Source organism: Somniosus microcephalus, chromosome 8 (assembly GCF_052327205.1).
Source record: "Somniosus microcephalus isolate GS21.2 chromosome 8, FLI_Smic_1.0, whole genome shotgun sequence".
Classification (NCBI taxonomy): Eukaryota; Metazoa; Chordata; class Chondrichthyes; order Squaliformes; family Somniosidae; genus Somniosus; species Somniosus microcephalus.
The window spans coordinates 132,500,570-132,528,396 of record NC_140994.1 but is presented as its reverse complement, the minus strand read 5'-3'; the positions used below and the strand labels follow the sequence as shown (position 1 = coordinate 132,528,396).

The 27,827-nt window shown below is 45.3% G+C and overlaps 1 protein-coding gene across 1 annotated transcript in view; it reads left to right on the top strand.

The window, feature by feature from the left end:
• LOC147113800 (regulator of G protein signaling 14-like) overlaps positions 1 to 27,827 on the top strand; it is a 96,097-nt gene that overhangs the window by 23,146 nt on the left and 45,124 nt on the right. Inside the window, exons 4-7 of the mRNA XM_085995129.1 lie at positions 8,063 to 8,206; positions 10,398 to 10,577; positions 12,418 to 12,562; positions 21,008 to 21,123. Of these exons, the coding sequence (XP_085851255.1) occupies positions 8,063 to 8,206; positions 10,398 to 10,577; positions 12,418 to 12,562; positions 21,008 to 21,123 (585 nt within the window). The remainder of the gene's footprint in view (positions 1 to 8,062; positions 8,207 to 10,397; positions 10,578 to 12,417; positions 12,563 to 21,007; positions 21,124 to 27,827) is intronic.

Sequence of the window (27,827 nt, the reverse complement as noted above, 5' to 3'; positions counted from 1 at the left end):
AACTCCCTGCTCTTCTTCGAATAGTGCCCTAGGATAAATATAGACACTGGGGATAACGCCCTGCTCTTCTTCGAATAGTGCCCTAGGATAAATATAGACACTGGGGATAACTCCCTGCTCTTCTTCGAATAGTGCCCTAGGATAAATATAGACACTGGGGATAACTCCCTGCTCTTCTTCGAATAGTGCCCTAGGATAAATATAGACACTGGGGATAACTCCCTGCTCTTCTTCGAATAGTGCCCTAGGATAAATATAGACACTGGGGATAACTCCCTGCTCTTCTTCGAATAGTGCCCTAGGATAAATATAGACACTGGGGATAACTCCCCGCTCTTCTTCGAATAGTGCCCTAGGATAAATATAGACACTGGGGATAACTCCCTGCTCTTCTTCGAATAGTGCCCTAGGATAAATATAGACACTGGGGATAACGCCCTGCTCTTCTTCGAATAGTGCCCGAGGATAAATATAGACACTGGGGATAACTCCCTGCTCTTCTTCGAATAGTGCCCTAGGATAAATATAGACACTGGGGATAACGCCCTGCTCTTCTTCGAATAGTGCCCTAGGATAAATATAGACACTGGGGATAACTCCCTGCTCTTCTTCGAATAGTGCCCTAGGATAAATATAGACACTGGGGATAACTCCCTGCTCTTCTTCGAATAGTGCCCTAGGATAAATATAGACACTGGGGATAACTCCCTGCTCTTCTTCGAATAGTGCCCTAGGATAAATATAGACACTGGGGATAACTCCCTGCTCTTCTTCGAATAGTGCCCTAGGATAAATATAGACACTGGGGATAACTCCCCGCTCTTCTTCGAATAGTGCCCTAGGATAAATATAGACACTGGGGATAACTCCCCGCTCTTCTTCGAATAGTGCCCTAGGATAAATATAGACACTGGGGATAACTCCCCGCTCTTCTTCGAATAGTGCCCTAGGATAAATATAGACACTGGGGATAACTCCCCGCTCTTCTTCGAATAGTGCCCTAGGATAAATATAGACACTGGGGATAACTCCCTGCTCTTCTTCGAAAAGTGCCCTAGGATAAATATAGACACTGGGGATAACGCTCTGCTCTTCTTCGAATAGTGCCCTAGGATAAATATAGACACTGGGGATAACTCCCCGCTCTTCTTCGAATAGTGCCCTAGGATAAATATAGACACTGGGGATAACTCCCTGCTCTTCTTCTAAAAGTGCCCTAGGATAAATATAGACACTGGGGATAACTCCCTGCTCTTCTTCGAATAGTGCCCTAGGATAAATATAGACACTGGGGATAACTCCCTGCTCTTCTTCGAATAGTGCCCTAGGATAAATATAGACACTGGGGATAACTCCCTGCTCTTCTTCGAATAGTGCCCTAGGATAAATATAGACACTGGGGATAACGCCCTGCTCTTCTTCGAATAGTGCCCTAGGATAAATATAGACACTGGGGATAACTCCCTGCTCTTCTTCGAATAGTGCCCTAGGATAAATATAGACACTGGGGATAACTCCCCGCTCTTCTTCGAATAGTGCCCTAGGATAAATATAGACACTGGGGATAACTCCCCGCTCTTCTTCGAATAGTGCCCTAGGATAAATATAGACACTGGGGATAACTCCCCGCTCTTCTTCGAATAGTGCCCTAGGATAAATATAGACACTGGGGATAACTCCCTGCTCTTCTTCGAAAAGTGCCCTAGGATAAATATAGACACTGGGGATAACGCCCTGCTCTTCTTCGAATAGTGCCCTAGGATAAATATAGACACTGGGGATAACGCTCTGCTCTTCTTCGAATAGTGCCCTAGGATAAATATAGACACTGGGGATAACTCCCTGCTCTTCTTCGAATTGTGCCCTAGGATAAATATAGACACTGGGGATAACTCCCTGCTCTTCTTCGAATAATGCCCTAGGATTAATATAGACACTGGGGATAACGCTCTGCTCTTCTTCGAATAGTGCCCTAGGATAAATATAGACACTGGGGATAACGCCCTGCTCTTCTTCGAATAGTGCCCTAGGATAAATATAGACACTGGGGATAACGTCCTGCTCTTCTTCGAATAGTGCCCTAGGATAAATATAGACACTGGGGATAACTCCCCGCTCTTCTTCGAATAGTGCCCTAGGATAAATATAGACACTGGGGATAACTCCCCGCTCTTCTTCGAATAGTGCCCTAGGATAAATATAGACACTGGGGATAACTCCCCGCTCTTCTTCGAATAGTGCCCTAGGATAAATATAGACACTGGGGATAACATCCTGCTCTTCTTCGAATAGTGCCCTAGGATTAATATAGACACTGGGGATAACTCCCTGCTCTTCTTCGAATAGTGCCCTAGGATAAATATAGACACTGGGGATAACTCCCTGCTCTTCTTCGAATAGTGCCCTAGGATAAATATAGACACTGGGGATAACTCCCTGCTCTTCTTCGAATAGTGCCCTAGGATAAATATAGACACTGGGGATAACTCGCTGCTCTTCTTCGAATAGTGCCCTAGGATTAATATAGACACTGGGGATAATGCCCTGCTCTTCTTCGAATAGTGCCCTAGGATAAATATAGACACTGGGGATAACTCCCCGCTCTTCTTCGAATATTGCCCTAGGATAAATATAGACACTGGGGATAACTCCCCACTCTTCTTCGAATAATGCCCTAGGATAAATATAGACACTGGGGATAACGCCCTGCTCTTCTTCGAATAGTGCCCTAGGATAAATATAGACACTGGGGATAACGCCCTGCTCTTCTTCGAATAGTGCCCTAGGATAAATATAGACACTGGGGATAACGCCCTGCTCTTCTTCGAATAGTGCCCTAGGATAAATATAGACACTGGGGATAACGCCCTGCTCTTCTTCGAATAGTGTCCTAGGATAAATATAGACACTGGGGATAACTCCCTGCTCTTCTTTGAATAGTGCCCTAGGATAAATATAGACACTGGGGATAACTCCCTGCTCTTCTTCGAATAGTGCCCTTGGATAAATATAGACACTGGGGATAACTCCCTGCTCTTCTTCGAATAGTGCCCGAGGATAAATATAGACACTGGGGATAACTCCCTGCTCTTCTTCGAATAATGCCCTAGGATAAATATAGACACTGGGGATAACGCCCTGCTCTTCTTCGAATAGTGCCCTAGGATAAATATAGACACTGGGGATAACGCCCTGCTCTTCTTCGAATAGTGCCCTAGGATAAATATAGACACTGGGGATAACGCCCTGCTCTTCTTCGAATAGTGCCCTAGGATAAATATAGACACTGGGGATAACGCTCTGCTCTTCTTCGAATAGTGCCCTAGGATAAATATAGACACTGGGGATAACGCTCTGCTCTTCTTCGAATAGTGCCCTAGGATAAATATAGACACTGGGGATAACGCCCTGCTCTTCTTCGAATAGTGCCCTAGGATAAATATAGACACTGGGGATAACGCCCTGCTCTTCTTCAAATAGTGCCCTAGGATAAATATAGACACTGGGGATAACTCCCTGCTCTTCTTCGAATAGTGCCCTAGGATAAATATAGACACTGGGGATAACTCCCTGCTCTTCTTCGAATAGTGCCCTAGGATAAATATAGACACTGGGGATAACGCTCTGCTCTTCTTTGAATAGTGCCCTAGGATAAATATAGACACTGGGGATAACTCCCTGCTCTTCTTCGAATAGTGCCCTAGGATAAGTATAGACACTGGGGATAACTCCCTGCTCTTCTTCGAATATTGCCCTGGGATAAATATAGACACTGGGGATAACTCCCTGCTCTTCTTCGAATAGTGCCCTAGGATAAATATAGACACTGGGGATAACTCCCTGCTCTTCTTCGAATCATGCCCTAGGAGCTTTTACGTCCACCTAAGAGGGAAAACGGTTTAATGTCTCATCCAAAAGCAGCCTCTCTCAGTGCAGCATTTCCTCAGTACTACACTGAAGTGTCAGCCTAGATTTTGTGCTCAAGTCTCGAGAGTGGGGTTTGAACCCATGACCTTCTGACTCGGTGGTGGCAGTGCAACTGTGAACCGTGTTGTCTTGTGTCAGTGATTGTCTAAACCTTAACTAATGCTGTGCATCCCTCTACAGAAGTACGGACTGAATTAACTGACACATCATACTGTGGATTTAAAATATCACCGTTAGGAATATAGGAACATAGGATCAGGAGTAGGCCAGGAGTTCCAGATTGTGTGAAGAATTGCTTCCTGCCATCACCCCTGAACGGCCTAGCTCAAATTTTAAGGTTATGTCCCCTTGTTCTGGGCTCCCTCACCAGATTAAATAGTTTCTCTCTATCAACTTTAAAACCTACTTTAATCATCTTAAACACCTCAATTAGATCACCCATTAATCTACTATATTTAAGGGAATACAAGCCTAGTCTATGCAATCTGTCTTCATAATTTAACCCTTTCACCCCAGGTGTCATTCTGGTGAATCTACTCTGCACCCCCTCAAAGGCCAAGGTATCCTTCCTGAGGTGGGGTGCCCAGAACTGAATGCAATACTTCAGATGGGGGTCTAACCAGAAATTTATATAACTGTAACATAACTTCCAACCCTTTGTAATCCAGCCTCTTTGTGATAAAGGCCAACATACCAATAGCCTTTTTAATTATTGTTTGTACTTGTCCACTAACCTTTAGTGATTTATGCACTTAGACCCCTAAATCTCTCTGCACCTCCACAGTTCCTAGCTTCTCACCATTTAGAAAATACTCTGATTTATCTTTCTTAGGTCCAAAGTGGACGACCTCACACTTCCCCACATTGAACTCCATCTGCCACAGTTTTGCCCACTCACTTAATCTATCAATGTCTCTTTGCATCTTTCTGCTTCCATCTACACAATTCACTATGCCACTTAACTTGATGTCATCAGTAAAATGGCTACAACAATACAAAAGCAAAATACTATGGATAAACATTCCCTATAAGCCCACTTACTCCCACAGCTAAATAACAACAGAAAATGCTGGAAAAACTCAGCAGGCCAGGCAACATCCGTGGAGAGAAATTAGAGTCGACGTTTCGGGTGAACCCTTTTTCAAAACTGGAAAGGAAATGAAATAGATCGAAGGCAGCTCCCACAGCTACCTGGACTATACTTCCTCCCACCCTGCTTCCTGTAAGGATTCTATTCCATTCTCCCAGTTTCTCCATCTCCGTCACAATTGCTCTGATGATGCCACCTTCCATACTAGTGCTTCCGATATGTCTTCCTTTTTCCTCAGCTGAGGATTCCCCTCTACCGTGGTTGACATGGCCCTCGACCTTGTCTGTTCTATTTCCTGCACTTCTGCTCTCATCCCTTCCCCTCCCTCCCAGAACCACGATAGGGTTCCCGTTGTCCTCACCTTTCACCCCACCAGCCTCCACATTCAACATATCATTCTCCGCCATTTCCGCCACCTCCAGCATGATCCCACCACCAAACACATCTTCCCCTCTCCTTTCAGCATTCTGAAGGGACTGTTCCCTCCGTGACACCCTGGTCCACTGCTCAATCACCCCCAACACCCCTTCACCTTCCCGTGCAAGTGCAGGAGATGCAACACATGCCCTTTTACTTCCTCCCTTCCCACTGTCCAGTGCTCCAAACACCCCTTTCAGGTGAAACAGTGATTTACTTGTACTTCTTGCAATTTAGTATACTGTATTCGCTGCTCACGATGTGGTCTCCTCTACATTGAGGAGACCAAATGCAGATTGGGTGACTGCTTTGCGGAACACCTCCATTTAGTCCGTAAGAGTGACCCCGAGCTTCCGATTGACTGTCACTTTAATTCTTTGCTCCACTCCCACTCTGACCTCTCCATCCTCGGCCTCTTACATTGCCCCAACGAAGCTCAACGTAAGCTCGAGGAACAGCACCTCATCTTTTTATTAGACACTTTACAGCCACTTTACAGCCTTCTGGATTCAACATCGAGTTGAACAATTTCAGACCATAACCTCTGCCCCTATTTTGTTTTCACATGGCAGCTGTTGATGATTCAGCCATTCCCATTTTCACCTCATCTAAACTCATCTTTTGTTTCTTAACTTGTCCCATTACCATCTCCTTTTGCCTCGCACCATCATCCTTTTTGTCTTTTAATCTCTCCTGCCTTCCACCCTATCACAGACCTTCCCTTTTGTTCATTCCTCCCCCTCCCTTTCCCTGCCCCTGCACTTGCTTAAAAATCTGTTACATCTCTAACTTTTTCCAGTTCTGACGAAGGGTCATCGACCTGAAATGTTACCTCTGTTTCTCTCTCCACAGATGATGCCTGAACTGTTGAGTATTTCCAGCATTTTCAGTTTTTATTTTAGATTTATGGCTCTCTATTCCTTCATCAAAGTCATTGATAAATATAGTGCAAAGCTGAGACCCCAGTACAGATCCCTGGGGGAACACCACTAGTCACAACCTGCCAACTGAAGTACGTACCCATTATCCCTACTCTCTGTCTCCTATCTCCTAACCAATTTCCTACCCTTGTCAATAGGTGTCCTCCAATTCAATGCACTCTCATTTTTGTTAACAATCTCTTATGTGGAACCTTATCGAATGCCTTCTAGAAATCCATATAAATAATATCCAGAGACATTCCCTTACCTACCACGTTAGTGACCTCCTCAAAAAATTCAACTAGGTTAGTTAGACATGACTTACCCTTTGCAAATCCATTCTAGTTCCCTCTGATCACTTCATATTTCTCCCTAATTACAGGTTCGAGTAACTTTCCCACAAAAAGGTTAGACTAATAGGCCTCTAATTTCCTAGTCTCTCTCTCTTACCTTTTTTAAATAATGGAATGTCATTGGCAATTTTCCAATTCCAGGGGATAATTCCTGAATCATGAGAGCTTTGGAAGATCATGGCCCAGAAATTCGGGTCGGGGGCTTCCCGCGGGTGCAAGCCCCCGATGTGCACTTACCTAGCGCGCTGGCCGTTGAGCTGTGGGCCCCCGTGGAATTCCGATCCTGGGCCTGGTTCAGCTGCCGGCACGTAGTGCTTGCGTATCCCAGGGGCGCAGTTAGTTCGAAGCATCCCCTGGGATCACGTGGGCCATGGGGAGCCAATCGGAGCAGGGAATGCTCCATTCATAAGTCTGACAGGAAGTGCTGTCAAACTTAGAAATACTACGGGCCCTTTCTTCTTACAAAACATCACTAAATCTTCAAATAATTTTTTTTTTAAATCACATTTTTTAAATAAACTATAAATTAAATGAAATAACTATTTTAAACAATAATTTAAATTTTTGAAAAAATAATTTTATTTTCTATCGGGGCTAAAAATAAACTTAACTTGCTTTAAAGTATTTAAAAATAATAAACCTGTAGAAAAAATGTTTTAATTTTAATTAATTCACCACTTACATTGTAAAAAGCAGGCCTTACGCCTGCTTTTTACATTTCTAAATTCTGCAGGCTTACCTTCCCGGGAAAACCTGTTAAAAAAAAACGAAGTTCGATGCGCACGCGCAGCCTCTCCCACGCACGCGTTCGACCTCTGAACCCCTGCTTTCAGGGGAACGGAAGTGCCGGGTTCCCGCGCATGCGCAGTGCATGCAGGAAACCAGCACTTCCATTGGGCCTACGGGTGAGTACCCCGTGCGTACTCACCCATGGAGACCCGAATTTCTGGGCCCATGACTAGAGCATCTACAATTTCCTCACCCACTTCTTTAAAATTCCCTGAGGTGGAAACCATCAGGTCCTGGAGATTTATCTAGCTTTAGCCTCATTATTTTGTCTATTACCATCTTTTTGCTTATACTAAATTCCTCCCATTGATTTGGTTTTAGTTTACCTAGTATCTCTGGTACTTTATCCTCTTCCTCTACTGTGAAGGCCGATACAAACTAAGTAATGTGAAACTTGCTACCACATGAAGTAGCTAAGGCAAATAGCATAGATGCATCTAAGGGAAATATATCAACATTGTTTATTAATAATATTTGTTGATATATCACCCTGATTACTCAGGTGTAGCTTCCACCATTGAAGAACGATGCTGCTTTGACCCATCTCTCTTTGTTCCTACGTTAAGCTTTCACAGATTGCTGCCGAGATCTACAGCACATACCTGTCCAGCAGCTGCCTCAGCCCCATTAACATCGACAGACAGGCACAGCTGGAGGAGGACGTTCTCAATGACCCCACATCGGATATGTTTAAAGCACAACAACTGCAGGTACCCTATGCCAGTCCTCGCCTCACTCCGCTTCACAATCACGTGTCATTGCCAATAGGTTAAGGTACCTCTCGTATCGGCTTGCTGTCTTAGGGCCAATACCTTCAGGAAATCCTGATGAAGGGTTTTGACCTGAAACATTGACTCTATTTCTCTCTCCATGGATGTTGCCTGGCCTGCTGAGTTTTTCCAGCATTTTCTGTTGTTATTTCGGATTTCCAGCATCCACAGTATTTTGCTATCGTACCTTCAGGAAGAGATTGTTTGGGAAACTATATAATTTATATGGTAGTTAGAAAGAAAGAAAATCTTGCATTTATATAGCGCCTTTCACATCCTCAGGATGTCCCAAATTGTTTCACAACCAATGAAGTATTTTTGAAGCATATTCACTTTTGAAATGTAGGACACGTGGCAGCCAATTTGCGCAAAGCAAGGTCCTACAAATAGCAATGAGATAAATGTTGGCCAGAACACCTTGGAGAACTCCTCTGTTCTTCTTCAAAGTAGTGCCATGGGATCTTTTACATCCACCTGAGAGGGCAGACCAGGCCTCGGTTTAACATCCTATCCAAAAGACAGCACCTCCTACAGTACAGCCTTCCCTCAGTATTGCACTGTACTATCAGCCTGGGATGACCTGTTCAAGTCTCTGGATTGGGGCTTGAATCCATGACCATCTGACTCAGAGGCGAGAGTGCTACCACTGAGCCATGGCTGACACCTGGTTCAATGGAATAGATGCTGGCTGTTCACCTGGAAGAGCAGAGGTGACCAAGGATTGATTCATCATAGGTAAAATAAAATTGTCCAGTATTTTGTTGGAGGAAGAGAGATGTTGAAACAAATAAAACCGTTATCGCTTTGCCTTTGCTTGCTCCAGGTTCTTAAAACCTTGGGGCTGAAAATCCTTTTGGCTCCTTGGGCCTGAAATGGGTCCATGCACAGTGCGCACACCCCAACCAGGAGGCCTGAGGCTGGCCCGAAATTGGGCCTTGGGGTCATTAACGTGGCTATGTTTCCACTAGGCAGCTCACCCATTTTATATGCATGATTGTTGGGCTGCTTGCTTTGCCATCAGCAGCCTGAAGGTAAGTCTCTGGCTCCATGACAGAACATAACCTACCTTTCTGTTGGCAGCCGCTGGCTAGGACTCAACCACTCCTGGGAAAACTGAGCAGAGCAGGCCCGATGCAGGCTGAGAGCATATAGTGGGACATTGTGCGCTTTGAGCACATGATTTTCCATCATTGGACAGATAATCATAGGTTGAGGGCTGCACCAAAGTGGAAAATCTCTGCAATGGTTAATTACATTTTTTTTTCTCAGCACTGGAACTCAGTCTAACAATCATAGAATGATACAGCACAGAAGGAGGCCATTCAGCCCATCATGCCTGTTCTGGCTCTTTGAAAGAGCTATCCAATTAATCCCACTCCCCTTTAAAAGAGCTATCCAAATAATCCCACTCTAACTTTGGATGTCCTTCCTTTCTCCCTTATAGGAATGTGTCTACATTGTGTCTACTCTATACCTGAACTATCTCCTCTCTGAAGGCTTCTATTGTTCAATTACTGTTTTGTCTAACAATTTTTGATTCCAATCCATCTGGGCCAGATCCCTTTTAAACTCACTGAAATTAGCCCTCCTCCAGTTAAATATTTTTATGTTGATTGTTCCTTGTCCTTTTCCAATAACTATTATAAACCTGATGATATTATGATCACTGTTCCCCAAATTCTTCCCCACTGAAAGATACTCCAATTGCCCCACTTCATTCCCCAGAACTAGATCCAGCACTGCTTCCCTCCTTGTTGGGCTGGAAACATACTGATTAAGAAAGTTTTCTTGTATACATTTCAGGAATTCCTCCCCCTCTTTGCCCTTTACACTGTTACTATCCCAGTCTATATTAGCATGACTGAAGTCCCCTTTTATCGCTACTCTATAGTTCTTCCACCTTTCTGCAATTTGCACCTCTATCTCCTTCCCACTATTTGGTGGCCTATAGTATACACCCAGTAGTGTAATAGTTCCTCTATTGTTCCTTAATTCTAACCAAATAGATTCTGTCTTTGAACCCTCAACTACATCATCCCTTTCTAGTGCTGTAATGAGTTCTAGATTATGTTACTTTTATGCAAATAGATTTTGGGTTTACCACACCAAACTATATTTTCCCTCCCTGCAGATCTTTAACCTGATGAAGTTTGACAGCTACACACGCTTTGTGAAGTCCCCACTTTACCAGCAGTGTGTGCTAGCAGAGGTCGAGGGTCAGCCTCTTCCTGGTAGTAACTCACAGCAAAGAAGCCCAGCCTTGGAATACAGACATGACCAGGAGAGTGCAAGCCCCTTTGGCTCCAAGAAGGTAAGGTCCTGCGCCTAACATGGGATGATGCAGAATCTGACACGACCTCTGACTTATGACCTCTTTGGTACTCCTATTTAATTGCCTTGCAACAGTGAAAAAACATTACCCTCTTAGTACTCCTATTTAATTGGCTTGCAACACTGATAAACAGAATCTGCTGCCCACTGAGCGAGAACTCAAACTCACACTTCCAGTTGTCCTGTGAGCAACCTGTGCCTATCGCGGGGAGTGGACCTCTTTGGGGTTGAGGTAGTCCAAGGCCACACACCTGGAGCCGAGACTATCCTCAGTGACAGATTCTAATACTGAGCCAGGCCGATCCATTGTTGATGATTGACCAGCCAGCCTGGCTCATTGATGAGCTCGGAGATTCATTCTTCCCTCTCAGCTGCAGATAACCTTACAAGCCAATGTCCTAGCTGGACAAATAGTAGGAAATTTACATAGGAACAGGAGTAGGGTATTCAGCCCCTCGAGCCTGATTCAGTTAGATCACGGCTAATCTGCCCGTTTACCCGCCTTTGTTCCAAACCCCTTGATAACCTTATCTAACAAAAATGTATTGATTTCAGTCTTGACAGCTCCAATTGACCCAGCATTCACAGCCTTTTCAGGAGAGAATTCCAGATTTCTACTACCCTTTGTGTGAAAAAATGATTCCTGACTTCACTTGTAAATGGCCTAGCTCTAATTTTAAGATTATGTCCCCTCATTCTTGATTCCCACGTCAGATTAAAATATTTTCTCCCTATCTACAAACAAATTCTTGTAACATTTTAAGCACTTCGATCAGATCGCCCCAATCTTCTATAACTCAAGGGAATACAAACCAATTTTATGCAACATACCAGTGGTATGTGCTGCCTTTAACTGGTTAGATTCTACTGTGCTCCATTTGGACTTACCTAAGCCTCAGCTCTTGCCAGCCTATGTCTTAGCTTTGTGGTGGATGGGGTGTGTCGACCGAGAGAGAGTGGGCACTCCATATCAGGTAAATGGAATCTCCTTATGTGGATCTCTCAGTGGCTTACTTTGGAGTCTCTTAAGCACAGAATGGGCCAGATTTTGCTGGAGTGGGGCATCTTGCGGTATACCCCATTAGTTAGACATGTTCATGATCATTTAGGTTTTTAAAAATGTTCGTGGAAGTGCGAGCTGATAACGACACAGTGAGGGAAACAGTGCATCTGTGACCTTGGTGAACAATGGGACAAACAATGTATCTCCTTAGCCGATGAGATTTAAGGATTGAGAAATAAACAGAGGAAGGACTGAGAAGGAGGGTGAATTAGAGTGGGTGAATTCAATGTCAAATCAGGTACAGAAAGAGAAATAAAGAGAGGGAAAGAACAATTGGATTAATAGAGAGATAAAAAAGAGACAAAAAGTAAGAAAAAAATGTAAAAATTAAAAATTTGAAATTTTAAACATATACCTGAAGGAATGAGACTCCACACTTATAATTGTTCACTTTCTGGGCCAGAGAGGTTTATTGGCAGTCATTAACAATTATCACATCATTAAAAGGGTTCTTACTCTGTTAATTTCTAGATTTAACTTTCTGTGGCAAGTTTAGCAATTAATGTGCAAATGCAGTAATTTCATGAAAATCACGGGAGGTTAAGCGTAAGTGGCCATTTTCACGAGGCTAATGGTGGAGCGCTGCAAATTGTCCAGCGCCTTGTGGCACCGTTATTTTTTCAGCAAAATCTGGCCCACGGTCTTTTGCACTGACTCCAGAAGATACATGTTGACATTGGACTACTTTCACTTCCAAATGCATGCGTTCAGTGAGCTGGGTGATAACCATAGTGATGCATTGCTTACTATCCTGTAGCAGAAGCAGAAACTGAAGTCAGGAAAGTCGTTCAGCGGTATTCCACAGGACAGCTATGAGAGAAGAGGAGGAAACCTGGAAAAACAGATCTGGAGGAGTACAAGCAAATTAACTCGAAGGAAAGAGAAAAGAGACTCTTTGGGAGGTCAGGCACTAGCTGGAGCTGCTCAAACTAATGAAAAACTGTACTTAATAAATGGAACGAAATAGGGTGCAATATAATATAATGCGTTGTAATGCAATGTAAAGGGGTGCAATGGGCTATAATGGGGTCAGTATGATGTAATGGGTTGCAATGTAATTTAATGGGATGCAATGAGTACAATACAATTTAATGGGATACCATAGGGTGTAATGGAATTTTCTTATTAGTTAACAGGCCTGTTAGAGGACCATTTAATTCTGATTTCTGTGTGTGTCTTTCCCCAACTTTCTACCTCCTCCATCCTCTCCTGAACCTGGTAGCTCTATGCCGGTTTACAGTTCCACAGGCACCAGCTGCCCTCGGTATCCCACCCAGATAAGCCTGACACTGAATTTGATCACATCTTATCCTGATCCTGTTCTCACCTGACACCGAACTGAGCTTGAATCCTACTGGTAATACTGGTTGTGTCCCACATTGTGCAGTGTAAGTTATCTTAACTGTCAGCTCTTGTTACTGCCTTGGAATGGGCTCCATAACATGCAAAGTACATTCCATCCACTGCCTTAAACATCACCCTCTCCACCTGCAGTGTGTGCTATCTCGCCAAGGCTGTATCGACAGCACCTTCCAAACCCACAGCCTTCTCCACCTAGAAAGACCAGGGCAGCAGGTGCATGGGAACACCACCACCTCCAAGTTCCCCTCCAAGTCACACACCATCCTGACTTGGACATGTATCGCTGCTCCTTCTTCGTCATTGGGCCAAAATTCTGGAATTCGCTACCTAACAGCACTCTGGCAGTACCTTCATCATAAGGACTGCATCAGTTTAAGAAGGCCCACCACTACCTTCTCAAGGGTAGCTAGGGATGGGCAATAAATGCCGGCCTTGCCAGTGATGCCCATATCATGAGAATACATTTTTTTTAAATGTCAAAGATTTCTTATTTCCATTTAACTTTCTGCCAGGAGGAGAACATGAAGGGGTAGATCTTCATAAAGCTGTCGGGAAGGAGGCGGGACTACAACTTTCGGGTTTTAGTCCCGCCTACATCGACGTTCAGCCAATCCACGCGATTTTCCCTTGATTGACCTTGTTAAGCCTGCCCAGCGGGCTCAGTAGGCCAATTAAGGGCCACCCGGCAACAGGTGACGTCACAGACTGAAATTTCATCTGTCAAGAGGTCTTGACAGATGAAATATCAGTGTTTCACAGCTGCTTGAAGCTGTCAAACACTGACAGTCTGACTTCTAACCTGAGTCCTTCTACACAGACTCAGTTAGAAGTCTCACCGGCAATGAAAGCTGAAGGCTGTCACTTTTGACAGCTCGCAGCCATTTTGCTTTCAGTGCCGGCTAAGTGATGGACTCCCGAAACCTAGAGGAGGAAAGGCTGTTAAGGTAAGTACAGGTAATTTAAACTTCTTTACACACTTTAGACACACCAAACACACTTACCTTTGCATTCATGCACCCATCACTCACCTGAACACTGACATCGCGACCCCTCCAAGTCCTTCAACCCGACGGCCTGCCTGCTCTAACCCGGTGTGGTTTGGAGCCGTCGAGAACCCCACATGACACCCCTCAAAATAGGGATTAGGCTAAAAACTGCCTGTTAACTACCTGTTAACAGGCAGTTAATTGGCACTAATCCCTTCCCGCCTTGGGTCAGCGGGTCCCAGTGCGGGGCGGGTACCCGCCACCCCTGAAACTTACGTGGAGGCGGGTTTTGGGCGAGATGGTGTCGGGACCCCTGAAATTGGGATTTCCCCCCCCCCACATGCCTGAAACCCCGCCTGATGGCTCCAAGGAAAATCAACCCCAAAGTTTCCACAGGCTACGTTTTGCCAATCAATGATGATAGTGCTAACTCTCCACTCCCACACTCCTGGTGGGGTACTACACTCAAAGGTTGCATGGGTTGGAGATATTGCTACAGCACTATTGTTCGTTACCAAACCACTTTAAGTGCCGCTCCACGTTGCATTTGTTTAACTGAGAGAAATATCTCAGCTTTTATGTGTTTTTTTTTTCTTTGTGGTTTTCAAATTCTGAATATTATAAATATTTTTAATGACAATCAAGCTTTTTTGTAATCGATTGCCTCCCCCATCCCCAACCCCTCAGGTGCCATCTGTGGCTCAGTTGGTAGCACTCTCGCCACTGAGTCAGAGGCTGTGGGTTCCAGCCCCACTCCCAGAATTAAGCACAAAATCTAGGCTGACACTCCAGTGCAATACTGAGGGACTGCTGCACTTTTGGAGGTACCGTCTGTAATGTTATCTTAATAACGTAATTACAAGTCTCCCAAGCAGTTGTAGTGGAGTGCCATTTATTCAGTCCTGACTCTGTGTCTCCTAGTACAGTACTTCAAGCATGGCCAAAATGGCGTCGGATCCCACCCCCGGATATGACGTCAGCCGTCAACCAGCTCTCAATCAAACCCCACTGTCTTTACGACAGCTACGGTTATCCGTACATCTTCCCCCTTCAATGAAGACATAACACAGTAACAACATAACATAACATAACACATAGAACACTTGTTAACATCATATAGAAACAGCCAGTGTAACTACACCGTTGAACTAATTGCAGGTAGGTATAAACCTTACCCATACCCAGGAGTCCATTAACTGTTTACAGTCTTATCAATCCCTGTCTACAGGTCAAGTTTAACTACAGGCTTTCTGGTGTGCTGTGACCTGCGTGGCTGAATGGGTGTTTGCTGTACCACCCCAGTTGTATCCCTTAAGTTCATGTCTGTACCACACAGGTCCCTTGTCACATTATCACTACTGTGTCCTTTGTCACTTTGTGGCATTTCCCTCATCTCCTCTCTTTGTGGCATTTCCCTCATATTGTCATCCTTTCCGTCCTCCTGAGGCTGAAAGGTCTCTGTGGCTTTCAGTAGGTGCCTCCTGTTTCTGCGAAACACATTGCCGTTCTCTGTCATGACACTGTATGACCTGGGGGTGACCTGTTGTAGAATGGTGGCTCTTTTAGGCCATGACTCAGGCCTTTCAATGCAAACTATATCTTTCTCCTGTAGAGGCACTAGTGTAGTGGCTGTGCGGTCATGAAGTGTTTTTTGTTTCTGTTGTAGTTTCCAAGCCATGTCTGCCCACACCTCATCTCTGTGGTCAGATGTGACATAACTGGGAAGTCGTGTATGGATTTTCCGACCCAGTAAGAGCTCAGCTGGAGACTTGCCACTTGCTAGTGGGCCCGCCCTATATGACATCAGGGCCAGATATGGGTCAGTGTTGCTGTGTGCTGCTTACTTTAATAGTCTTTTCACAATCTGTACACCCTTCTCCGCTTTTCCATTAGCCTGAGGATAGAGCGGACTGGAGGTTACATGATTAAACTCATACTCTGAAGCAAATGACTGAAACTCATGACTGGCATAGGGAGGGCCATTATCAGAGACCAGGGTTAGAGGGATGCCCTGCCTGGCAAAGATTGACTTCAGGTGAGTTATCACAGCTCTTGATGTGGTACTGGACAAGAGAGCCATCTCCAGATAATTGGAATAATAATCAATAACTAACAAATAGTCTTTTCCTTCATAGTGAAATATATCAGTTCCGACCTTTTCCCAAGGTTGTGATGGGAGCTCTGTGGTAATGAGGGGCTCTTTTGTTTGCTTGTAGTGATACTCCTGACATGTAGCACACTCGCTGATCAACTGGTCAGTATCAGAGTTCATGTTTGGCCAGTAGAGTGCCTCACATGCTCTCCTTTTTGACTTTTCTGCACCCGGGTGCCCTTCATGTATCCTGTTGAGCATTTCTCGTCGCATAGAGGTGGGCATAACTATCCTGTCACACTTAAGCAGTAGTCCATTGACCACAGAGAGCTCAGACTGAATGTGATAATATTGTTTACATGACCCTTTCTTCCAGCCCTCTTGAAGATTTCTCATTACTTTACTCTGGACTGGGTCCTTTGATGTCTCTGTGACTATCACTGATAGTTGTTCCTGTGTGGTGGGCAATGCTGCGTAGACCATATCCACATGAAGAGCCACATCCTCTTCTGATTCACTGTTTTGTGTGGCGTAAGGTGCAGCCCTGGATAGTGTGTCTGCAATGAACATTTGTGTCCCTGGCACATATGTTAGCTCAGAATCGTAACGTTGAAGTCTCATCATTAGGCGTTGTATCCGTGGTGATATGTCACACAGATTCTTCTTTGCGATCCCTAGCAGTGGCTTATGGTCCATTTCTAGGATAACCTTGGGAAGACCATAGATGTAGGTATGAAATTTTTCACACCGAAATGCCAAGCCAAGGCACTCCTTCTCGATTTGCGCGTACCGGCACTCTGTAGCCGTCATGGAGCGTGACGCATACGCCACTGGTCGCCATTCTCCTTCATCTTCCTGTAGAAGGACAGCCCCTAATCCATTCTTAGAGGCATCTGTGGACACTTTTGTCCTCTTTTTAGGGCAGAAGAACTTCAGTAGGGGTTCACTTGCTAGAATGTGTAGCAGCCCCTTCCATTATCTCTCATGTTCATGTCCCCATTGGAACTCTGTCTCTTGGTGCAGCAGTTTTCTCAGATGAACAGTTTTCACTGCTAGATTTGGAATGAATTTTCCTAGGTAGTTAACCATGCCAAGGGGATTCAGCCAGATCAATCAAAGGTAAAGGCTATACATGACATGGAGAAACCAAAGGACATGTATAGCCTTCACCTTTGATTTGTCTGGCTGAATCCCCTCTGTAGAGATCTTGGGCTAGAAATTCACTTTGGCCCCGCCAGCTAGCTAGCGCCCAAAAGTTAGCGCTGCGCGCGGAGCCAGTTGCGCCCGTCAGAAATTCAGTTTTTGCGCCACCAAGTCGGAAGCGGGCGTTATTCCAGGGTGTGCCCGCCCGCGCTTGGGGCGCTGAAACTGAATTTCAGCGCTGTAGGTGTCGCAGCGCCACCCGCTGCGGAGTGGCAGGCTGCGGTACTGCAGGCCTCCTCCTTCTCTTAAGGGGGAGGTGCCTGCAACTCGGAGATCGCCGCTCGCTAGTGCCGGCAAATGAGCCCGGCACCACGGAGAAGTGCCGGGCTCCCGGAAAGCAGCCGGCAATGCCGCGGGGGGGGGGTGGAGGAGGCCGGGGAAGGAGGTGCGGGCAGGCGGCCGCCGAAAAAGCGGCCGGCCGCACCTCCGCCTTAACTAGTGCCACTAAGGCTGCAGCACGGCCCGGTCTTCACATCGTTGTTTGCGGCCGCTACGGAAGAGGCGGCCGCAACTAAATATGGGGGTCGGGCCGGTAGCGGGGTGGAACCGGGGCACTGCGCACACCGATGATGTCATCGGTGCCGGCGCAGCGCTACTGTCTACCGCCGGCATTACCGCAGTGCTGAATATCAGCACAAACTCCTCTACTGGCACAGAAGCCCTCTTTGGGCGGTAACTGGGCGCAAAGCCCACTGAATTTCTGGCCGCTTGTCTCTGAGGAATGTGATTTCATTGACACTGAACTGACATTTGTCTTTATTTAGTTTGAGTCCATACTGCTGTATTCTCTGAAGTGTTTTCTCCAGTCTGGTGTCGTGCTCCCCCTGAGTGGAGCCCCATACTACCAGATCATCCACATACACCCGCACTCCCTCCAGGCCCTCGATGATTTGCTCCATTGCTCTGTGAAAGATTTCTGGGGTGAAGCTAATACCAAAGGGCAGACGCTGGTAGGATTATCGGCCAAACGGGGTGTTAAAAGAGCACAGCTTAGCACTTTCTTCATCAAGTTTCAACTGCCAGAAACCATGCGAGGTGTCCATCTTGGAGAAGACTTTCGCTTCTGTCATTTCGCTGACTATTTCCTCTCGCTTTGGAATTTGGTAGTGCTCTCTTTTGATATTGGCATTAAGGTCCTTGGGATCCATGCAGACACGCAATTTATCAGTCTTCTTTGAATTGACGCAGACCATGGAATTTACCCAGTCAGTCGGTTCCTCAATCTTCTTTATGACAGCTAGGCCCTCCATGCGGTCTAGCTCTTTCCTCAGTTTTTCACAGAGAGCCACTGGAACTCTCCTGGGTGTGTGAATCACAGGTTGTGCATCCTCTCTCAGTTTGATGGAGTATGTAAAGGGCAGTGCTCCGAAACCCTGAAATACATCTGCATATTTGTGTGCTATAGTCTCATGAGTCAGATTTGTACTATATTGGGGGGCACTCTGCACACAGTTCAGTTCATTGATAGTATAGACTCGTTTTACCAAGCCCAAATCCACACAGGCCTTATCCCCCAACAGTGACTCATGTCCTTCAGGCACTATAACAATGGTCAAAGGGTGAATGTGATTTTTTACCTTAACATTCAGCCTACACGTTCCTTTTGTTTCAATGCTTTGTCCATTGTATGCCTTCAAAGACACTGTCTTGTTCAGTATTTTAGGTCGCACTTTGAGATTCCATGCATCACTCCAACTTATGAGGTTTGCCTTAGCACCTGTGTCTAGCTTAAAGGGAACAATGGTGCCATTTACCAGCAAGGGAGCTATCCAAACTTCAGTCTTTGGTCCTACAGAGTGCACTTCATTAGCATTTTTGCCCTGTTTTGACTCATTTTGCACCATTCCAACAAACAAAGTCTCTGCTCCTGTCTCTTCAGTCTCAATAGCATGCACTGTCTTTTTACCTTCAGTTTTCTCTTCCCAAAAACACATCTTGGCAAAGTGATTCCTGCCTTTACATTTTGCACAGTTCTTCCCATAAGCAGGACACTGTCTGGCTATATGTTTATTACCGCACCGTCTGCATTCGTAAGGCGTCATCATCTTGAACTCTGTGGGCCCTCTTGTGTCCCTTTTGTGTACCACATCCACCGGCAGGTTTTTCAGCCCCAGTGCACTCCCACCCGCTGCTGTGCTGCTCCCTTCGAAAGTTTTCGTGTGCATGGCTGAGAGTTCACTAGCGTGACATATTTTCACTGCTGCATCCAAATTTAGGTCATTGTCTCTAAGCATTCTCTCCCTCACCTTCTTGTCGAGTATTTCAAAAACGACTTGATCGCACATCATCGATTCCTTCAGGTCCCTAAAGTTGCATGTTTGTGCTTTTATTTTCAAGTCCGTCAAAAAAACATCAAAGGATTCTCCTTGCTTTTGCACGCGGGAGCGAAACACAAATCTCTCATACGTTTCATTCTTTTTTGGAGTGCAGTATTCATTGAACCGTTCTATCACCTTGTCCAGATCATTTTTATCATCTTTGGCTGCAAACGTAAATGTATTAAACAACTCGATTGCCTGCGAGCCAGCCACTGTTAGCAACAAAGCTACTTTACGTGTTCCAGAGCTAGTCGAAGCGTCAATCGCTGTGAGGTAGAGAAGAAAGCGTTGCTTGAAGACACGCCAATTTTCATCCACATTTCCTTCTAGTTGCAGGCTAGCCGGAGGTTTTATTCCTTCCATTGTTGTAGTATGTCCTTATCGTGGGTTCTATAAATCCTGGTACCATGTAATGTTATCTTAATAACGTAATTACGAGTCTCCCAAGCAGTTGTAGTAGACTGCCATTTATTGAGTCCTGACTCTGTATCTCCTAGTACAGTACTTCAAGCATGGCCAAAATGGCGTCGGATCCCACCCCCAGATATGACGTCAGCCGTCAACCAGCTGTCAATCAAACCCCGCTGTCTTTACGACAGCTACGGTTATCCGTACACCGTCATTCAGATGAGACGTTAACTGAGGTCCCATCTTGGGTGGACATAAAAGATCCCACTGCACTATTCGAAGAATACCAGGGGAGTTCTCCCTGATGTCCTTGGCCAATATCTAACCCTCAACCAACCTCAATAAAACAGATTACCTGATCAGTATCTCATTGCTGTTTGTGGGATCTTGCTGTGTGTTAGTTTGCTGCCATGCTTCCTACATTACAAGAGTGACTATACTTCAACAGTACTTCATTGGTTGCAAAGTGCTTTGGGACGTCCTGAGGTCATGAAAGGCGCTATATAAATGCAGATCCTTTCCTTTTCCCTTTTCCCCATATCCTCTGAAAGTATCACTCGCGCTGGACTGCATTTCTATAGAACCCAGCTGGGCTCCAGTACCTCACCCAAAAGGTCAATCTTCAGCTGTAACCTTGGATGGTGTGTGTCTGGCAGGCTACTTGATTGTGTAAGTGATCATAGTGTAGACTGACTTTGTCCTCACCGATCTCTCCACACATGAGCGCTTTCTAGAAGGGAGTCACTGGGTGTAATTTGGTAGCCTTCCCATCTGCTATCTTGGATGTGATTAGCTAGTTTGGTGCAGAGCAAGGATCGATCCAGTGACCTTGTGGTCTATGCAACTTAATGCCAAACTAGATGGTGCCTTCACCCACTCACCCATCAGGGAAGCTAATTCATGCTTTTTATAACTTGATCTAGGTCACATCAAAGTGTTTTACAATGTGACTAACAATTCTCTTTCTCTTTTTTTTAGTAGAGTTTTCAGAGAGTAATGGCCTCTCCCTGTCTCGCCGTGAGTCCCAGGGGTCTGTGTATTCCACGGCCAGTGTGGATCTGGGTTTGCTCAGCTCTCTCACAGCCAGAACTGAGGTACGACAGAGGGGAACAAAATCTCTGTGATTGAGGTTAACCATTCAGTCCGCACAAATCTACAGCAGGCGATAGAAATCACGGGGTAGCGTATCCACTTTGGGCGCAATCAGCAATCCGGGCCAGTTGGACCTAGAATATCGCTGAGTCACGGAAGAACAGAACAGCCAACTGCATGACATGCTGATGCTACTGATATGCAGAGCTGAATATCGCAGCACACTACCCTGACTCAGTATTTCAATGACTGAGACTCAGCAGTAGTCACCCTAAATGGATAAGATTTGGCCTCCTGCTACATATGTGGGTCAGTCCATAGGAATTCTTTAAAGGAAATAGGTTCCAAATGGGCCAACCTTACGGAAAGATGTTCCACTTATCTGCATCCCAGTTAGGTGCATGTATTGCATTTTATATATGATTTTCATTTCAATGCTCACCTCAGCTTTGCCAAGATGATGAGCAAAGTTTGCAAAACAGTGATAGTTGCTTATTGCATTTAATTATCTAGTAATTGACCATATATATCAAACCTGTAAAAGACTTCTTCAGTTATTTATCAAAGGTCGATGTCAATTCAGAAAGAAGTTGGAGATCAATACAGTTATTCCAACCATTTATCATCAGATCTCCCACTGATGTGTCATAGAATTATAGAATCATAGGATAGTACAGCACAGAAGGAGGCCAGTGGGCCAATCATAAGAACATAAGAACATAAGAAATAGGAGCAGGAGTAGGCCAATCGGCCCCTCGAGCCTGCTCCACCATTCAATAAGATCATGGCTGATCTGATCCTAACCTCAAATCTTCTATCACTCTCCATCCCACCCGAACCCATGTGATCTCCCGGAGAGGCGAAAAACCAGATAAAAAACCCAATGGCCAATTTGGGAGAAAAAATCTGGGAAATTCCTCTCTGACCCATCTAGGCGATCGAAACTCTTCCAGGAGATCACTCTGTCCCTATATTTTCTACAGTACTTACCTTCTGTAAAGGCGATCTCCACCCCAGCTAGGAACAGGAATAAAACCATCTCCTGAAATCTAACACAGAATTAGAACACAAGAAGTAGGAGCAGAACCAGGCTACACGGCCCCTGGGCCCGCTCCACTACCCACAGGGCCATGACCATTCCGAACCTAGACTCATGTCCAATTTCCTGCCCGCTCCCCGTAACCCTTAATTCCCTTTACTTCTAGGAAACTATCTATTTCTGTTCTAAATTTATTTAATGATGTAGCTTCCACAGCTTTCTGGGGCAACAAATTCCACAAAAATACCACCCTCTGAGTGAAGAAGTTTCTCCTCATTTCAGTTTTGAAAGAGCAGCCCCTTATTTTAAGATTATGCTCCCTAGTTCTAGTTTCACCCATCATTGGGAACATCCTCACCGCATCCACCCGATCAAGCCCCTTCACAATCTTATATGTTTCAATAAGATCGCCTCTCATTCTTCTGAACTCCAATGAGTCGAGTCCCAATCTACTCAACCTCTCCTCATATGACCACCCCCTCATCCCCGGGATTAACCGAGTGAACCTTCTTTGTATTGACTCGAGGGCAAGTATGTCTTTTCTTAAGTATGGACACCAAAACTGTATGCAGTATTCCAGGTGTGGTCTCACCAATACCTTGTATAAGTGCAGCAATACCTCCCTGTTTTTATATTCTGTCCCCCTAGCAATAAAAGCCAACATTCCATTGGCCTTCTTGATCACTTGCTGCACCTGCATACTAATTTTTTGAGTTTCGTGCACCAGAACCCCCAGATCCCTTTGTACGACAGTACTTTCCAGTTTCTTGCCATTAAGATAATAACTTGCTCTATGATTTTTCCTGCCAAAGTGCATAACCTCACACTTTCCAGTATTGTATTCCATCTGCCAAACCTCTGCCCACTTACTTAGCCTGTCTATGTCACTTTGCAGGTTTTTTATGTCCTCCTCACTCACTACTTTCCCTCCCATCTTTGTATCATCTGCAAACTTTGATATGTTACACTCGGTCCCCTCCTCCAAATCGTTAATATAGATTGTAAAGAGTTGGGGACCCAACACTGACCCCTGCGGAACACCACTAGTTACTGATTGCCAGTCTGAGAATGAACCATTTATCCCAACTCTCTGCTTTCTGTTGGAGAGCCAATTCTCCACCCACGCCAGAATATTACCCCCAATCCCGTGATTTTTTATCTTGAGCAATAATCTTTTGTGTGGCACCTTGTCAAATGCCTTTTGGAAGTCTAAATACACTACGTCCACTGGTTCTCCTTTATCCACCCTGTATGTTACTTCCTCAAAGAACTCAAGCAAATTTGTCAAACATGACTTCCCCTTCATGAAACCATTCTGAGTTTGTCCTATTAAATTATGTTTATCCAAATGTCCCGTTAATGTCTCCTTAATAATGGACCCTAACATTTTACCAACCACAGAGGTTAGGCTAACAGGTCTATAGTTTCCAGCCTTCTGCCTACTACCCTTTTTAAATAAGGGTGTTACATTAGCAGTTTTCCAATCTGCCAGGACCTTTGCTGAGTCCAGGGAGTTTTGGAAAATTATTACCAATGCATCCACAATCCCTACAGCCACTTCCCTCAAGACCCTAGGATTTAAGCAATCAGGTCCAGGGGATTTATCCGGCTTAAGTCCCATTATTTTACCAAGTACCACTTCCTTAGTGATTTTAATCGTATTTAGCTCCTCTCCCCCTAGAGCCCCCTGTTTGTCCAGTGTTGGGATATTCTTAGTGTCCTCTACTGTAAAGACTGATACAAGATATTTGTTCAGCATTTTTGCCATCTCCATGTTACCCACCATTAATTTCCCAGTCTCATCCTCTAAGGGACCAACATTTACTTTAGCCACCCTTTTTCTTTTTATATAACTATAGAAGCTTTTGCTATCCGTTTTTATATTTTTTGCTAATTTACTTTCATAATCTATCTTCCCTTTCTTAATCAATCTTTTAGTTATTTTTTGCTGTCTTTTAAAGACTTCCCAATCTTCTATCCTCCCACTAGATTTGGCTATCTTATATGCCCTTGTTTTTAGTCGGGTACTATCCTTAATTACTTTACTTAGCCACGGATGGCTATCTTTTCTTTTACACCCTTTTTTCCTCAGTGGAATATATATTTTTTGGAAGTTGTAAAATAACTCCTTAAATGTACACCACTGATCATGTACCGTCTTACCCTTTAATCTATTTTCCCAGTCCACTCTAATCAATTCCGCTCTCATACCTTCATAGACTCCTTTATTCAAGCTCAGCACGCTTGTTTGAGATCCAACCTTCTCACCCTCTACTTGAATATGGAATTCAACCATGTTATGGTCACTCATTCCAAGGGGATCCTTTACTAGGACATTTTTAATTAATCCTGTCTCATTACACAGGACCAAATCTAAGGTTGCTTGCCCCCTGGTCGGTTCAGTTACATACTGCTCAAGAAACCCATCCCTAATACACTCAATGAACTCATACTCAAGGCTGCTCTGCCCAATTTGATTTGTCCAGTTAATATGATAGTTAAAATCCCCCATAATTATAGCTGTTCCCTTATTACAAGCCTCAACGATTTCCTGATTAATACTCCGTCCAACAGAGTTGCAACTGTTCGGAGGCCTATAGACTACACCCACTAGTGTTTTTTTCCCTTATTATTCCTTATCTCTACCCAAACTGTTTCACTATCCTGCTCCTTTGACCCAATATCATTTCTCTGTATTATAGTGATTCCTTCCTTTATTAGCATAGCCACCCCACCTCCCCTCCCTTCCTGCCTGTCCTTCCTGATTGTTAAATAACCTGGTATGTTTAATTCCCAGTCATGGTCACCCTGCAGCCATGTTTCTGTAATGGCCACAAGATCATACCCATATGTAGTTATTTGTGCCGTTAACTCATTCATTTTGTTACGAATGCTACGTGCATTCAGATAAAGAACTTTCAAATATGTTTTGTGACACTTAGTTCCTGTTTTTTCCCCTTTTACTACTTTACCTTTTACTGCATAACTTCTGTCCCTTCCTGACACATTCTGTTTTTTAATTTCCCCACTGCTACCTAAGTCTATGACCTTCTCCGTTGTCATTTCTGTTATTTGCGCTCTGGAAACCTCCCCCCACTAATTAGTTTAAAGCCCTCTCTACAGCCCATTTATATGATTCGCCAGGACTCTAGTCCCAGCACTGGCCAAGTGGAGTCCATCCCAATGGAACAGCTCCCTCCTGTCCCAGTACTGGTGCCAGTGCCCTAAGAAGCAAAACCCATTTCTCCCACACCAGTCTTTGAGCCACGCATTTAACTCTTTAGTTTTATTTATCCTAGCCAAATTCGCTCGTGGCTCAGGTAATAACCCAGAGATTATTACCCTTGAGGTTCTGTTTTTTAATTTGACCCCTAGCTGTTCATACTCCTTTAACAGAACCTTCTTCCTTGTCCTATCTACGTCGTTTGTACCAACATGGACCACGACAACTGGATCCTCCCCCTCCCACTCCAAGTTTCTTTCCAGCCCAGAAGAGATGTCCTTAACCCTGGCACCGGGCAGGCAACACAGCCTTCGGGACTCCTGCTCTTGACTGCAGAGAACCCCCTAATGATACTATCCCCTACCACTACAACATTTCTTTTTACTCCCTCCACTTGAATGGCCCCCTGTACCACGGTGCTGTGGCCAGGTTGCTCATCCTCCCTGCAGTCCCCACTCCTGCCCTCACAGGGAGTAAGAACCTCAATCCTGCTTGACAAGAGCAAGGGCTGCAGCTCCTTCAACACTACATCCTGGATCTTCCTCACTTGTAGTCACACCATCCTATCCCTGACCATGGACTACATCTGCAGTAATTAATTTCATAGGTGTGACCACCTCCTGAAACATAGAGTCCAGGAACTTCTCCCCCTCCCTGATGTGTCGCAGTGTCTGAAGCTCGGTCTCAAGCTCTTTAACATGGAGCTTGAGTTCCTCTAGCAGCAAACACTTATCGCAAATGTAATCACCGTTAGCCTCAATGGGGTCCACCAGCTCCCACATTTCGCAACAGTGACACATCACCTGTTCACCCATATCTGTGTAATTAATTAAATTTCTTATTATTAGTTATGAAGGCCCTCTGCCCCGATATAGATGATAATATTACACCACTATTTAATAGGACTTACCAAACTAAAGGTATAGAAGAGAAGGAAGAGAACCTACCAACCAGCTGATCACCAACCTCCCTCGTGGAAGCTGCCTGGGGGAGCTGTCTGGTTGAATTGTCTCACTGCTCCGCGTCCGCAGTGTTGGATTAGCCTGAGAGAGGGAAGCAAAACAGAGCAACAAGCACCCCTCACCTCCCACCTGCCCAAAAGCCCGCCCCTTTTTATACCCAGATTCTACTTCCGTTTCAACTCCCCAACAGCTTAATTTACTCTAAAAAATTAAACTTACTTCAAATAATTCACTTTTCAATCGAATCTGCGCCAGCTCTTTCAATGGGTAATACAGTTAGTCGCACTCCCTGGCTCTTTCCCCATATCCCTGCAATTTTTTCCTTCAAGTATTTATCCAGTTCCCTTTTGAAAGCTATTATTGAATCTGTATCCACCACCCTATCAGGCAGTGCCTTCCAAATCCTAACCACTCGTTACGTAAAATAGTTTTTCCTCATGTTGCCTGTGGTTCTTTTGCCAATCACCTTAAATCTGTGCAAATGAAGCCATAGAGACTAGAAAGACCCCAGATTACATCCCTGGTCTCTGCCGAGGCAGCTGATCTCAGCTGGGACAGTGGTAGAGATGCTCCAATTGGCCTCAGTGTTTTCAGGGACAAAGAAGGAAAGCTCAGCTACATTTCCTTGATCAGTATCCAGTGAAAGCTGCTGGAAAGTCGCACATATGGATTTCAGACGAAGACAGGATCGCTTTTAGCTGTGTTACATGCCATGGTTGAATAGCATGTTGATGCTCATTGTCCAGGCTTGTACGTGAAGAATGGCCACTTTGACAAGTTGTCCAGGGATGGACCAGACCTTGCTAAATCCCCTCTTGACTGGGTCGTAGTGTACAGCAAGGAATAGGGAAAAATAACAGGGGAGAAATTGAGTATAGCCCCGTTTGGGGCGCCAGCCTCGCCAGCGTGCTAAAAGTAGCGCCCCGAAAACATTCGCGCCCCTGCACCGGAAATTGAGTTGTTGCACCCCAAAGGGAAGCGCGCGCTACTGGAGGCGCCCCGCATCCCTCTTGGGGTGCTGCGAGTGAATATCATGGTGCAATGTGCCGCAGCGCCACACGCTGCAGCGCGTCGCGCTGCGGTATTGCAGGCCTTCCTCCCCTTCTTAAAGGGGAGGGGCCTTGTGTAGTGCGATCTGGGGCCCAGCTGCGCCCCCGAGGATTGGGAGTGCAGGCAAAAGAGCCCGGCACTGAGGAGAAGTGCCGGGCTCTTGGAGCGCAGCCGGCACTCCGTGGTCGGGGGTGGGGGGGGGGGTGTTCAGGAGGCCGGGGACAGGAGCGCAGGCAGGTGCTGGCAGGCGGTCAACAACAAAAATGGCCGCCCTGCACCTCGCCTTTAATTTGCGCCTCCCCGGCCGCAGGTAGGCCCCCCTGAACCCGTCGGACATAGCGTCCGGCAGTAAATCAGGGGGCGCTGCCAAATACCGCGGCCGGGGCATCAGTGGGGCGCTGCGCACACCGATGACGTCATTGGCAGCGGCGC